Source organism: Crocodylus siamensis, chromosome 6 (assembly GCF_052110815.1).
Source record: "Crocodylus siamensis isolate JL-2025a chromosome 6, ASM5211081v1, whole genome shotgun sequence".
In the NCBI taxonomy this organism is placed as follows: Eukaryota; Metazoa; Chordata; order Crocodylia; family Crocodylidae; genus Crocodylus; species Crocodylus siamensis.
Window position 1 is genome coordinate 15349064 of NC_143400.1, and position 13718 is coordinate 15362781.

A 13718-nucleotide genomic window follows, 5' to 3' on the forward strand; every position below is an offset into this window, starting at 1 on the left:
AGGGATGAGCTGTAGAGAGAGTCAGGAGCAGAGCCTAGCAAAGAGCATGAGGGCTGCAGAAGCTGGGTGGACCCCATACTGGCAGGCACTGCCTTTCCATGCCAAGGCGGATGCCTGGGTGAACAGCCAGGGGCAGGGGAAAGGACTGGGCCTGCACTGAGTCAAGCCAGCAGGCCAGGAAAACTGCTGGAGTGGCTGGAAGTGGCTGCAGCCAGTAATAGAAATGAGGAGGGCTGCACATGCATGGGGCAGGGCCCAGACTCTCTCATACCCCAGTATCCACTGTAGAGGCTGATGTCTTGGTGCAGCATCCCGAGGTGTGCTGGGTTTCAACATGGATAGAGGGAGAGGGTGCATGGGGATACACAGCCAGACAGAGGGGTATATGGGGTTGGATGAATAGAGGGTGTGTGGGGATGGAGGGAGAGACAGACAGACAAACAGAGGGAGTATGTGGGGGGATGGGTAGGATGGATGAGAATGGATGGAGTAATGAGATATATGGAAATAGATGGAGGATATGGGGATGGATGGATAGATAGAGGGAGGGTGTGTAGGGAGAGAAAGAAAGTAAGTGTGGGGATGGATGGATGTGTAGATACACAGAGGAGGTATGTGGGGATTCACAGAAAGAGTGCTATATTGGAACAGATAGATGAGATGTGTGGGGATGGACAAATTCATAGGATGTATGGGATCACATATACAGAGAGAAGGGCTATATGGGGAGGGAGGGATGGACAGACAAAGTCCCACCCCCAAAGCATGCTGCATCAGGGGGTGATGGGCCTGGACAAACAAGCTCTGCTCCCAGCTCTCCAAGCAGGCCAGACCGACGTCCCAGCACTGCCCTTTCCCCTTACCACAGACCTGTGCAACACAGAGGAGCTGGCAGTGAGTGTGGTGTGGCCTGGTCTGGGGGAAGCTTTCCACATTTGTCCCCCAAAGTTGCATCTCCCGGAGTCCCGTGATCAGGGGAAGATCTTGGCTGCTGCAGCTTTACAGAAGAAACTTCCTGGCTCCCACAGTCACAGAGGAAAGTGAATGGACCCCAATCTGGGAGCCAGTTACTGCAGGCTGCTTGGGGCTGGATCCCTCACCCCTGGGGCTCGGGACCCAGCCAGGCCAGGTGCTGGGGCAGGGGCCTGATGTCCGAGCTGCTCCTGCTACGCCCTGGGCAGAGCCAGCTGGGAACAGCTTCCCAAGGGCCCTTCCATCAGCCCTGCTGGTTTTCCAAATGCCTTTATGCCTACAAGCCCTTGGATGCAGGCAGCTTGCCAGAGCCCTGTGGGAACAGCCCGGGGGCTGGATGTGGCATGCTGGGGTCAGCAGCCAGCCCTGAGGCCTTTCCAGCCTCAATAGTTCCCTTCTTTTCTCCAGTGGGGCCAGAGGTTGCTGCTGACGGCAGAGGCAAGTCACACTGCCAGCTCGGCTGGGGTTCAAAGGAGGCTGAAATACAGGCTGCCACGGCAAAGAGCATCCCCATAGCTCTCCCCATAGCACCCATGTCAGCAGGACGGCATGGGCAGAGACCACACAGAAAGGGTCTCTGTTCTCTGTCCACACTGCCAGGGAGCCAGGGGTTGTTCCCTGGTGCCGGCCCTGGGTCTCCAACCACCCAGTGCGAGTACCAGCAGGGGAGGAAGTGTCTGTCCCAAGCAAGAAAAGGCCAAGGTGGTATCACGTGCGCAGCTGCCCATGATGCCAGATTGTGTGCACGCAAACATGGCAGGTGTGTGCTTGTATCTGGGCATTGTGTGCACTCGCGGGAGGCGTGCTGGTCCACCCGTGTCTCCCTTCACCAGGCTGGCAGGGATGAGCAAAGCCGTGGGGGCTCGGAGAGGCCTTGTGCCTCCTTGCTTTGGCCCCACTGCCTGAACCCTTCTCAACTCGCCTAAAAATCAGGGCCCTGCCGGAGTGCCGTGGTCCAGTGCGCTCCGGCCACGGTCCCTGCTGGACCCCCGCGCGCGGGAGGAAGAAGCCCACAGCTGCCCCTCCAGCGAGCCCCGTGGCCCGGCCTCATGCCGACACCCCTCTTGCTTCTTGGGCGGCTTTTGGCAGGCAGGTGCCTGGGCCCTCCTGTCCCCGGGGTTGCGAGGAGGACCCAGGCGCCTCAGCCGGCCTCTTGCCCGGGGCGGGGGCTCCCTCGCGTCACCAGGTTTAGCTCCAGACAAAGCCCGCTTGTGTCTCCCTTCCCCGCTTCGCTTGGGGCCGCCCGCTGCTCGCGGAGACGCTGGGCCGCGGCAGGACACCCGCCCGGGCGGCTCGGCCGTGGGGCGGTGGCGGCCGCGCCATGTCCGGGGGCGCGAGCCGCGGGCGGGGGTGGCCCCGATCCGGACCCGGGCGGGGTCTGATCCCGCCCCGCCCCGCCCCGCCCGGGTAGAGCCGCCCCCGGCCGCCGCCGCCCGCACTCGCCAGCGCCGCTCGCGCCGACCCGACAGCCCCGCTCCGCGCCCGCCCGGTGAGTCCGGCGGGGCTCGCTGGGGAGGGGGTTAGCACTAGCCCCGGGGCCCGGCATGAGAGGGGTTAATGCCACCCAGCCCTGCTGTCCCGCGGCAGGCACAGGGCAGGGAGGCGGGGGCACTGCCCCGTGCCTGCTCCCCGCGCGCGGCGCTCCTGGCTCAGACCTGGGGAGCTGGAAGCACTTCATAGCCCAGCGCGGGGCAGGGAGTGGGGGCAGCTGCTGCATTTGTGCACTGGGAGTGGGGGGCACTGCCACCTATTAGCTGCAGGGCAGAGCGATGCCCCCCTCTGCGCCCGTGGGGGCTCCCCTCACAGCCAGCTCTGGCAGGTCGTTGCCTGTGGCGTGGGGCGTGGGGCGGGGCACATGCGCGTGCGAGAGCTGCAGGCTGCCAGGGTGCTCCGGGCACCGCCCTGCCCCTCTGATTTATTCGCTTCTGGGGTGGGTAGCCCCGCCGCTGTGGGTGCCAGGAGCAGCTGGCGGTGGGCTCTGAGCAAGGGCGGTGCCCGGGCTGGTTCACCGCTGGTCTGAGGCTGCTGCAGCATTTATGGCAGGGGTGCTGCCCTGATCTCTGCCCGTCTAGCTGATCCCTGACCCAGGGGTTGGGTAAGAGCTAGGTTGCCGCAGTGCCATGCCGGGAGCTTGGGGGCAGCTTGGCTGGGCTTGATCCTCAGAGCAGGCCCTTGTATATCACGGGGAAACTGAGGCACAGATATAAATAGAAGTGCAGCTGCCATGATCTGTGGCTCCCGCCCCAGGGAGCTCTCTCTCACCCTGCTCCTGAGGGAACAGGACCCAGGCATCCTGGCCCCCTGCTGTAGCCACCATGAGTCCTCTCCATGGCTGCAGCCTGGGCTTGGCGGGATCCCGTGTCCACTCAGATCCCTGGTGCCTGGGGTCGAGGATGATCGGAGCCTGCATTGGAGCCGGCGTGGCGTAGGGCACTGCACCAGCCCACAAGGCACCAAGAAGCTCTGCAAGGGGTCAGGCCGTGGGCGACGTCGGAGCCTGATCGATGCTGCAGAGATGGCCTCTCCACCCATGCCCGGGCGCGGCCGCCTCTCTTCCCAGCAGCTGCCTTGTTCCTCTGTTTTTCCTGTATTGATTGTGGGTGCACAAGATTTTCCATCACTGGGCCAGGACTCCTGGGTTCCTTCCCTAGCTCTGCCATCCGCTCCCCGGGCTAATTGCAGACTAATATCCTCTGTTATGTCCTCCTGGCGGGCCTCTGGCGTGCCCTAGCGCCACAACAGTAGATGGCTCTGGATTTGTGCAGCACCTTGCACGGAGCAGACCTGTAGCAATCCAGAGAAACCGTCCCCTGGTAGCGTGCCCCTTTCTCCCATGGGCTTTTATCTACCCCTCCCCGCCGGTCCTGTGAGAACCACGTGGTCTTTACCATGTTTATGCTCACGGCAGATGGGGAAACTGAGGCATGGAGCTTCCTAGTGACTTGCACTTAATCCTGGTGGTTGCCCTTCCTCCCCGCTGGCTGGGGTGCCTGCGACTGCCATCTGCAGAGGGAGCTGTGCCTTCAGCTGAAGGGAGCAGAGATCGGTGCTGCTGCAAATGCTCAGGTTTCGAATCCCACAGAGGACATTTGTGGGGGGAGTGGGGACACATTTGTAAGTGCCTGGGTAGGGAAGGGGTCTCCGTTTTCCCTCCCAGGCTGGCTGGTGCCCCTATGCCCCGGCAATGAGTGTCAGGGAGAGAGCTCCCCTCCTCCACCCGGTCCAGGAGACACTCCTGGCGTAGCTGACTCATCCCTCCAAGGCCCCGGCTGGAAAATCCTCGCTCACGCTGGGCGGGGGCGACCGGGGAGCCTGGCCAGGAGCAGCCCAGCCCTGTTTGCTCTCCCCATAGCACCCATGTCAGCAAACAAGCTGGAGGGTCCCCCCATCTATGGAGGATGGGGTCTCTGGCGGTGCCCAGCTGTGCCCAGAGCTGTACACTGCGTTTAATGCTCTTAGGGGGCCAGAGAGAAGCGGGCAGCCCCAGGTGACACATAAGGGTGGCCCTGCAGGGAGAGAAGGAGCAGGCTGCCCCCAGGGGTGGGGTCCCAGGGTTTGCCTCCGGCTGGTGAAGCTGGTACAGGCAGAGTCGGGGTGGGCAGGAGTTTGCAGCCTGGACACACTGCCCAGCTCACCCCTGACCTGGAGTGTGTGCAATGATCCCGTCCGGCCAAGAGGCCGCAGGCAGGGCCCAAGACGTCCAGGGCGTGGGGTCCCTGTGGCACCCCGGCAGAAGGCTGAACGGGTGATCGTGGGTGGGGCAGGTGTCTGGGATGGGGGAAGAAGGAGCTTGGATATGGCCAAGGGCTGCCATCTTGGGTGCAGTCAGATGCCACCCGCTCAGCCCTGGTGCTTCGCACAAACCATGGAGGAGACTGCAGGAGGGAAGGGCAGTAGGATGGCACGGGCCAGTGCAACGGAGGGGTGCCATGCTGGAGCCAGCCCTGGAAAGAAGCCGGTCCTGTGGGGAGTGCGGGGTGAAGGGCCACCTGGACTCGCATCCGCCTCTGCAAAGGAATGGCAATGACTGGAGGCAGAGAGGATGTCTGACCACGCCCAAGCTGGAGGCATCTGACTGGGCCCGAGAAGGCAGCGTCTGACCACATCTAAGATGGCTCGTGGATGGCAATCTCTGACTGGGCTAATGTGGCCCAAGGTGATGACCTCTGACTGGGGCCAGTATGGTAGTCCCTGACTTGGTCTAAGATGGCTGATTGGATCCAAGGTGGTAGCCTCTGACTGGGTCCAAGAGGGCCAGCTGGACCCACTAGGTCTCAGATGGCTGACTGGGCCCAAGATGGCGGTTCCTGACTGGCCCAAGATGGCTGACTGGGCCCAAGATGGCGGTCAGCCCCTGACTAGCCCAAGATGGCTGACTGGATCCAAGATGGCGGTCCCTGACTGGCCCAAGATGGCTGACTGGGCCCAAGATGGCGGCCTCTGACTTGGCACAGGATGGCTGAGTGGTCCAAGATGGTTTAGTGCCCTCACGCCCAGGAATGGGCCTGTCGCTGCTCAAAGGTGAACCCAACCCATGTTGATATTCAGGCGTGTGGCTGACCAACATGCAAACAAGTGAGGCACAGACACGGCGAATGGCGCAGTCTGTGTCCTGTGTGCTGGCTGCCTCCCGGCCTGTTTGTCCTGCTGCGACATCGGAGAAGCCGGCCCCAGCCCCAGGGTCCTCAGGATCCAGATTGCTTGGACTCTTGGGTCCTCCAAAGACGGCGCTGCTCCGGGCAGCACAACTGGAACCAGTTAGCGTCCGGCCGGGGGCGGGCGAGGTACAGGGAGGAGCTGTGCGCCTGGGGACTGTCGCTGTTTAATTCCTGTCTTCACCAGCATCAGAGCAGCTGGGGTCAGCGCATGGCCCGGGTCTGTCCAGCCCCTGACGCCTGGCCCCCACGGGCTTTCCCCACTCGCCACACCCTGCCCTGCTGTCCCCCGGGGCCTCATGCCAGGGCGGGGATGCTGTACACGCCCTCGGGCCCCGCCAGCTGCTCGTGGTCGGCAGAGCATCTGCAGACAGGGTTGCCCATCTGTTTCCCATCAGGCGATGACTCTGCCAAGGGGAGCGGAGGCCTTGGACTGAGTCCCTGGCTCCCCAGAGAGGGAGTTGGCAGCTCAGCCTTCACACGAGCATTTTAACTTCCACGGTGCTGGCAGCACCTTCTCCCTAGTGAGCTCCCACGTGCCCGCCCTACTCCGCACCCCAGAGGATGCCCCCTTGATGCAAGAGACAGCGGCCCCATCTCAGGACTTCTCTCAACTCTCAGCTTTGAGACGAGGGGCAATCCTAGACTCGTGGAGAAGTCCAACTCTAACCCTTTCTCAGCCAAACTGGCAGCAGCTCTTGGCTGCTGAGCCAGAAGCTGGAACGCTAGCTGATGAAGACTGGACTCTGGGGACAGAGCTAGGATTTTGAAAGAGCTGAAAACACTCGGCAGGGCTGTGAAGACTGGTAGTCGCCAAATGGCAAGTTCTTCAGCAAAGTCCTGAAGGAACGAGAGCTTGATCGGTGGACCCTCATATTTACCAGGTAAATATGGTATTTTAGCATGAAGCAGTCTGTTGACTGGGGCTACAGTTCCCCCCTCCCCAGTGAAAGCTGTTGTGCAAGGGGGGAAAAAGACCCCAATTCTGAAGGGGGCTGAGACCCAGCCAGCTCGTTTCACATAGCTTGCTCTCAGCAGCAGGGAGCCGCAGGCTGGCATTCAGTAGGTCTTGAGCACCCAGAGCCGGGAAAAGAAGGAGGATCTGGGCATCCCGGTAACCTGCTGGCTACCTGCCCACTCTTCTCTCTCATATCTTTCATGCCTTCATAAAGGAACAACCCCCCTCAAGGCATGCATGCATGTGTACACGGGAGATAATTGCTGCAACGAAGGCCTGGTGTTGTAAAACAACCCCGCGCCCTAGCAAGTGGAGCCCGGCAGGGACTCGTTCCACCCCCAACAAGGTGGCTCCAGGGCTGAAGGGCGCGTGCTGGGGAGAGATACATCCATGACTGTGCCAGCCATTCGCCTACAGAGCCTGCCGTGGGCACCTCATTTACAGCTGCAGTGCATGCGGGGGCAGGAGATGGGATCTTTGCAAGCAATCGCAGGCCCCTAATCACAGGTGCAGAGTGGAGAAGAAAACTGCCCTGCTCCTTCCCCTTTCTGCTGGGTTTTCTGCCCCCTGCCCGGCTGCGTCCTGTTGTCCGTTCTGTCTCAGTGCAGAGGGCAGGGCAATGGGGGACGTTTCCCTCAGCAGCTGGGCTGGAGACCTGGGAGAGCTGGGCCAAGCTATTCCAAAGCAGAGTGAGACCTCCCCAGTGCCATACAGAGTTCATGGCAAATATCTCCCCATGACAGCAGTTGTCATCAACCTCTTGTCTCAAACTGCTGCCAGACACAGAAGTTAGGTCCATGCAAGAAGGGCTGTCCGCTAACATTTTGCTAGCATGTTGCCACAAGCTAATAAACAGCTGCCCTGTTCTACCCTAGAGGTGGCTGCATTTTAGAACAATCCAATAGATTCAAATGTGCCATGAAGTCAACTGATTCCCTCATCGCTGCCTGAATAGAAATGCTGCTGGGCAAAAAATCAGCTTCCCTGCCAAAGACACCCACCCCAAATTTGGAATGGGGGGGGGAGGTTGGACTAGATGACCTCCTGAGGTCCCTTCCAACCCTCACTTTCTATGAATCTGGGAAGGAAGATGCATGGGGTATGTGGATAAATACGGTCTTTTTGTTGCCAACGCACATGCAGACCAGAATTCCCCGCTTGGTGGCTGCTTTGGGCCCATCAAGTGTGTCAGTCGTTTGCACACTCGGGTGGATTCCTGGCTACGCCGTGCTTGGGTGGGACCATTAGGCATGTCTCTGCTCGCCGTGTTATGACGTTTGCCTCTGAATGGGGCTCTCAGAGGGTTTATACCACGCGGCTGTTTTGGGCAACGATCAGTGCCTCTAACCAGAAGCATCTGGGAGTGGCAGGGTGCGATTCCTCTTCTGTGCTAGCTCTGAGCCCTGCTGACTTGGAGACCAACCTACACACTGCTGTCACTCGGCTGTGACTGGTTCCTCAGGTGTGATCAGGGCTTTCCTCTGCCCCAAAACCCCCTCCCAAATGCTGCTGTGTCAGGAATCCTGGACAGATGTGACAAGGAGATGCATTATTTGCTCCAGCATTTAGGCTTGAAAGAAGAGATCAGTTCTCTTTTCCACTGGCTTAGAACAACCACCTTTTTGTTCAGAGTTGGAGCAGGGAGATGCCTCCGGGGCCCCAGTACCGGGGTTTTAGATGGAGGATGGCGATCCAGCATTCTCCACGTCCCCTTAGGTCAGGACAAGAAAGCTTTGGCTTTTTCTGCAGCAAGGAGGACCAGGGTAGATGCAAAGCAAAGCTCCCTGACTAAGAAGCGATGATCATACCCCTCCCCAACACACATGTTGTTATATCCCACCCCCATCCGAAGCACCGCTCAGGCCAGCTGTCAGTGGTGCTGGTACATTGTATTCTCCTGATGCTAAGAACATCCTTTTTCTGTCTTTGCGTCCCGTGGCTCTGCTTTTGCTTTGATCTCCGAGCTGAGACGGTTTCACAGTGCAATGGATTCTTTCACCCTGGAGACACCAGACGATGACTGCTATCCCTGGCAGAGGCACAGTGCTGGAGAACTGGGGGAAGGGCATGGGAAGGATGCCAGAGGGTTGGATGCTGCTCTGCCCTTCAGCCCAGCTTTTCTGGCGTGTCCCCGGCATCTGCCTGGCTCTGGCCCAGCAGTTTCCCGTGCCAGGAACAGAGCAGTGTTGGGGGAAGGGGTCTAGACACCCGGGGAGCCGCCTATGAGCTGGAAAGATTGGCTGTGGGAGGGTAATGGTCCATGGAAATCCGCACTGGTGGTGTCTGGCACTTGCTCCGTGTCTTGATGGACTCAGGTGGAAGCTGGAGGCATGTCACCAGGCTCAGGCCACAGGGAGCCGGGTGGGAGTCTCAGGCCTGTGGGGCCAATCCAATAATCTCACAGTCGACTCCAGCCTTCAGACCCACACATCTGGGTAGACCAGGGCTGAGAGCCTCGGGCTGACGGCTCCATGCTCTTTCTCTGCCCCCCAACAGGCTCCAGAGACCAGCGCCAAGATGCCGTCTCAGATGGAACAGGCCATGGAGACCGTCATGTTCACCTTCCACAAGTACGTGGGGGAAAAGAACTTCCTCTCTAAAGAAGACCTCCGGCTTCTCATGGAGAAGGAGTTCCCTGGCTTCCTGGAGGTGAGGCCAGTATGTCTACTGTCCCCCCTGCCACCCGCCTTGGTTGTCCTTGAGGGGCTCTAGGCTGGGGGAATTGCTTAGGGGGTGCTTTTCCAGGCGGGGCAGGAATAGAGGGGGGCCAGTTTTGGGCTCCATCTGTTTCCCAAGGCTCCAGGAACGGGACAGTGCAGGTGGGATGCATAAGAAGAGGTGGGCCAGACGGGGTCTTGGATCCAGGGCATGGGATGCATGTGAATGCCAGTTAGATTACAGGTCACTGACGTGCACCCAGCTCAGCTCAGCAAAGCTGTGCTCCCCTCCCAGAGCAATTAGTGCAGCTCCATCCAGCCAGCCTCAGCACAATCCACCCTCCAGCCCTGCCAGGAAAGTCCTCACCTAGAAGCTTGGCCTTGGGAGCTTGGGCGGTGGGGCAGAAAGGGATCTTCTCCCTGTCCTTTACCCCAAAGTCCTTGGGGCTGTGGAAGGGACTGAATAAGGGTTTATATCCCCTGCTCAGGGCCAAGACAGGCTGTAGGTGCTGGCAGGCTGTACCCAGCAGGGCTATGCTGGTGGGCAGATGGGCTGGCTGGGGCTCGGCACACTTTATGCCCTGAAGACTCCATGGCAGCCAGCGCAGTCATTCCCCCACCCACTATTGCAACCAGGGCAGCAATGGGGTGCTGGGCTGGAGGGGGGCACGTCTGGGTCAGTCTTGCCTGGCATAAGAGAGGAGCTGGCAGCTTCAGGGGCATCACCAGGGTGGCAGGGAGGGCAAGGCTGGAGCAGCAGGGGGTAGGCAGCACAGCCAGGCCTAGAGGGGCATCCCCCGGGGCCCTGTTCCCCCGCGGGGGCTCCGGGCTGGATGCCAGGTGTCGATGGGTCCTGCACTGAGGGCAGCTGTGAAAGCCACTGTGCTGGGAAGTGACCACAGCACTGACCATAGCACCGCCTTGTATTGCAGAACCAGAGCATCTCAGGGCTGCAGGGCTGGGTGTTTCCTCGGCATAGAGCTGGGATCTAGGGTGGGTTTGGGGTACAGGGAGTCCTGGTGGAGTGGGGTTCACTTTTGCTAAGAAGCTAATTGCTAGCAAACTACTCCCGCCATGTAACAAATTGGGGGATCCTTCTAGCTTTGCTGAAGGGGGTGGTATCTCTTTAAAAGAGCAGCCAGCTGCCTCGTTTACCCACCTTAATGTGGTCCCAGGGGCTGGGGGGGGTCCTGAGAATCCCAGACAGCAAGGGGCAGCATGTGAAACCCCTCCCGGGGGGCTGCGGGGTGGAGAGGGGCAGCTTCCCGGTCAGCTTTTGTGACCCCTGTCTCCTGCTCTCCCAGAACCAGAGGGACCCTATGGCTTTGGATAAAATCATGAAGGACCTGGACCAATGCCGGGATGGCAAAGTTGGCTTCCAGAGCTTCTTCTCACTGGTGGCTGGGCTCACCATTGCCTGCAACGACTACTTTGTGATGCACATGAAGCAGAAAGGGAAGAAGTGAGGGGGGTCATGCCAGCTGTCCCTCTCGCCGCCGCCTGCCCAGCCCTGAAGGCCGGCACCAGGCCTGGATGGAGGGCATCGAGGCCCCCTCTGGACATGCAAGCACTTGTCCTGCGGCGGCTGGGAAGGAGCCACGCTCCCTCCCCCTGCTTTTGGCTTCCCTCATGTCCCAGGCTCCCCCCTCCCCGCCACCTTCCAATAAAGAGCTGGGGTTTTGTTTTTTATATCCTAACGGCATCGTTTGTCCCTCTGAGCTGGGGCTGGGGTTTAGGGAGGGGTGGGTTAAGGGAGTTTATTCCAGGCTTTTAGGGTCTCTGCCAGGGGCTTTGTGCTGCTCACTGGGCTGAGACCCATTGCACTCATTGCACTTGCAGGTCCTGAGATGCCCAGCTGGGTTGGCCCAGCCTTGCTGCCATCCCTGCACTGAGCTGGGCTGTGGCTAAGCAGGCAGTGCTGGGACCCCCCCAAGGCAGGCACAGAGACCAGAGCCAGGGGTGGCTGTGCCCTTCATGGCCCTGGTAGGCTGCTCCTGCCCTTGATGGACATGAGCGGCCCCTCCCCCCACCAGTGCAGGGGCCCAGGTATCATGCTGTGCCCTGCATGCCAGGCAGACAGGGCGGGGAGCAATGAAATGCTGGGGTGCTGCTGGGGAATGGGGGGGGGGTGGTACCAGGTGCTACACGGTGGAGCCCTGCATCTTGGGCAGGCCATGACCAGACACATGGCACCAGGCCAGCATACAATCCCTCGTCCCCACCCCCCAGTCTCCTGGAGGGCTCCAGCATCCTCATTTACTCTGGACTCAACCCAAGTTTGCTCCCGGTCCCACCAGAGACCACAGGCTGGAGGATAGCAGTGGGGAAGGAACCTGGAGCAGCCTCATGAGGCTCCCAGCCCTCTCCTTCCCAGGCCACTGCTGCATAGAGACCAGTCCTGAGCACTGGACTGGGGCACAGTCTCTGCCAAGGGTACTCAGAGCTGTACAGCAGGCAGGGCTACAGAGGGGCTCTGGCCTGGGACCACGGGCTGAACCCCACGTGGTTGGAGGTGGAGAGGGGGATTGCTGGGGCACGAAGGACATGGGTTCTGCTTGCTGCCAGGACACAGCAGGGGTAGGTGAAATTGCCCCCAGCTGGGCCTGGTTAGCCAGTGAGCCTGGCTGCCTGGGGCCTAGCAACCCCCAGCTGGACCCACTGCTGGCTACTCTGAGAGGCAGATGCCTCTTTCTAGCCCTGGGGCCAGCCAGGACCCTTTGGGCTCTAGCCATCATCCCTGCATCTAACAGCCGCCCACATCAGCCTGGCGATTGTTCACATCTCAGTTCCACAGCTATAGTTACTCACTCTGGCCTGGCTCCCTGATGCCCTGCCCAGCTGTCCTGCCTCCACAGGTAAGTGTGAGATGCACACATTTTACAGACAGAAATTTTACAGACCCTGGATGAGGGTGTGGAGAGCACCCTGTTCAAGTTCGCTGATGACACCAAGCTGTGGGGTAAAGTGAATAATACACTGGTAGGCAGGGACTGCATCCAGGCAGACCTGGATAGGTTGGAGAAGTAGGTGGATCTGAACAAGATGCGGTTCAACAAGGACAAGTGCAGGGTGCTGCACCTGGGGAGGGGGAACCAGCATTATGGTTATAGGTTAGGGGCTGCCCCTCTCAGCAGCACAGAGGCAGAGAGGGATCTTGGAGTCATAGTTTCATAGTTTCTAGGGTCGGAAGGGACCTGAGCAGATCATCTAGTCCGACCCCCTGCCATGGCAGGAAAGAGTACGGGGGTCAAATGACCCCAGCAAGGTGTTCATCCAGCCTCCTCTTAAACATCTCCAGGGTAGAAGCCTGCACCACTCCTCTTGGAAGCTGGTTCCAGACCCTAGCCGCCCTGACTGTGAAGTTGCGCCTCCTGATATCTAACCTAAACCTACCCTCTGCCAGCTTGTGAGCGTTATTCCTGGTCACTGCTGGCGGTGCTCGGGGGAACAGGGACTCCCCCAATGCCTGCTGATCCCCCCTGACTAGTTTATAACAGGCCATGATTGACTCCAGGATGAATATGAGTCGCCAACATGACGAAGCAATAGGCAGAGCCAACTGCACCCTGTCGTGCATCAACAGGGGCATCACTAACAGGTCCAGAGAGGTCTTGCTCCCCCTCTGTGTGGCGCTGGTCAGGCTGCAGCTGGAGTCCTGTGTCCAGTCCTGGGTGCTACACTTCAAGAGGGACGTGGAGAACCTGGAGAGGGTCCAGAGGAGGCCACTCGTGTGGTTGGGGGCCTCTGTGGCCAGCCCTATGAGGAGAGGTTGAGGGACCTGTATCTCTTCAGTCTCCGCAAGAGGAGACTGAGGGGGATCTTGTGGCTTGGGGAAAGTCTGTTCACCAGGGCCCCCCTTGGAGTCACCAGAAACAATGGCCACAAGCTGAGGGAGGATAGGTTTAGGTTAGATATTAGGAAGAACTACTTCACTGTGAGGGTGGCCAGAGCCTAGAATAGGCTTCCCAGAGAGGTGGTGCTCTCACCTTCCCTGGAGATCTTCTAGAGGAGACTGATAGGCACCTGGCTGGGGTCTTATGACCCCTGCCACCCCCAGTGCTCCTTCCTGCCCATGGCAGGGGGTCGGACTCGATGATCTGTCCAGGTCCCTCCCGACTCATTGATTCTGCGATTCTATGAAATTGAGGCATGGGGCCAGAGAGGGATAGACATGCTCTGTGCTGGTTTAGCAGCATCACCAGGTCTCCATGATGCTACATAGGGTCAGGAGGGATGATTTGGGGGCTGCTTTCTGATCCCCTGGGGTCATGGAGAAGCTGAAAGGAGCACCTTTGAGACCGTGTATCATTGCTCCTCCCCCAGTGACTGGGGGCAACCACTCGTGGGAGCACGTTAGGTATCAGTACAAAGGGAACTGTGAGCAAGACCAAAAGTATGGAGGCCCCTTTATGGATCCACAGGGTATCCACACCTTGTAGACCATGTCTATTTCTTGTTCCTGTACCTCCTAACCTA

The 13718-nt window shown here is 59.7% G+C and overlaps 1 protein-coding gene across 1 annotated transcript; it reads left to right on the forward strand.

Moving 5' to 3' along the window:
• The first annotated feature begins 2214 nt into the window (after positions 1-2214).
• S100A10 (S100 calcium binding protein A10) lies at positions 2215-10939 on the forward strand. The gene is made up of 3 exons (XM_090054261.1): positions 2215-2461; positions 9082-9234; positions 10547-10939. The coding sequence occupies exons 2-3, from the start codon at positions 9103-9105 to the stop codon at positions 10706-10708; spliced, it is 294 nt and encodes a 97-aa protein (XP_089910387.1). The 5' UTR covers positions 2215-2461; positions 9082-9102; the 3' UTR covers positions 10709-10939.
• Positions 10940-13718: the final 2779 nt, after the last annotated feature.

Coding starts and splice junctions, on each gene's coding strand:
- S100A10 (XM_090054261.1), top strand. CDS start 9,103: ATGCCGTCTCAGATGGAACAGGCCATGGAGACCGTCATGTTCACCTTC. Junction 9,235..10,546: donor AGTTCCCTGGCTTCCTGGAG/GTGAGGCCAGTA, acceptor CTGCTCTCCCAG/AACCAGAGGGACCCTATGGC.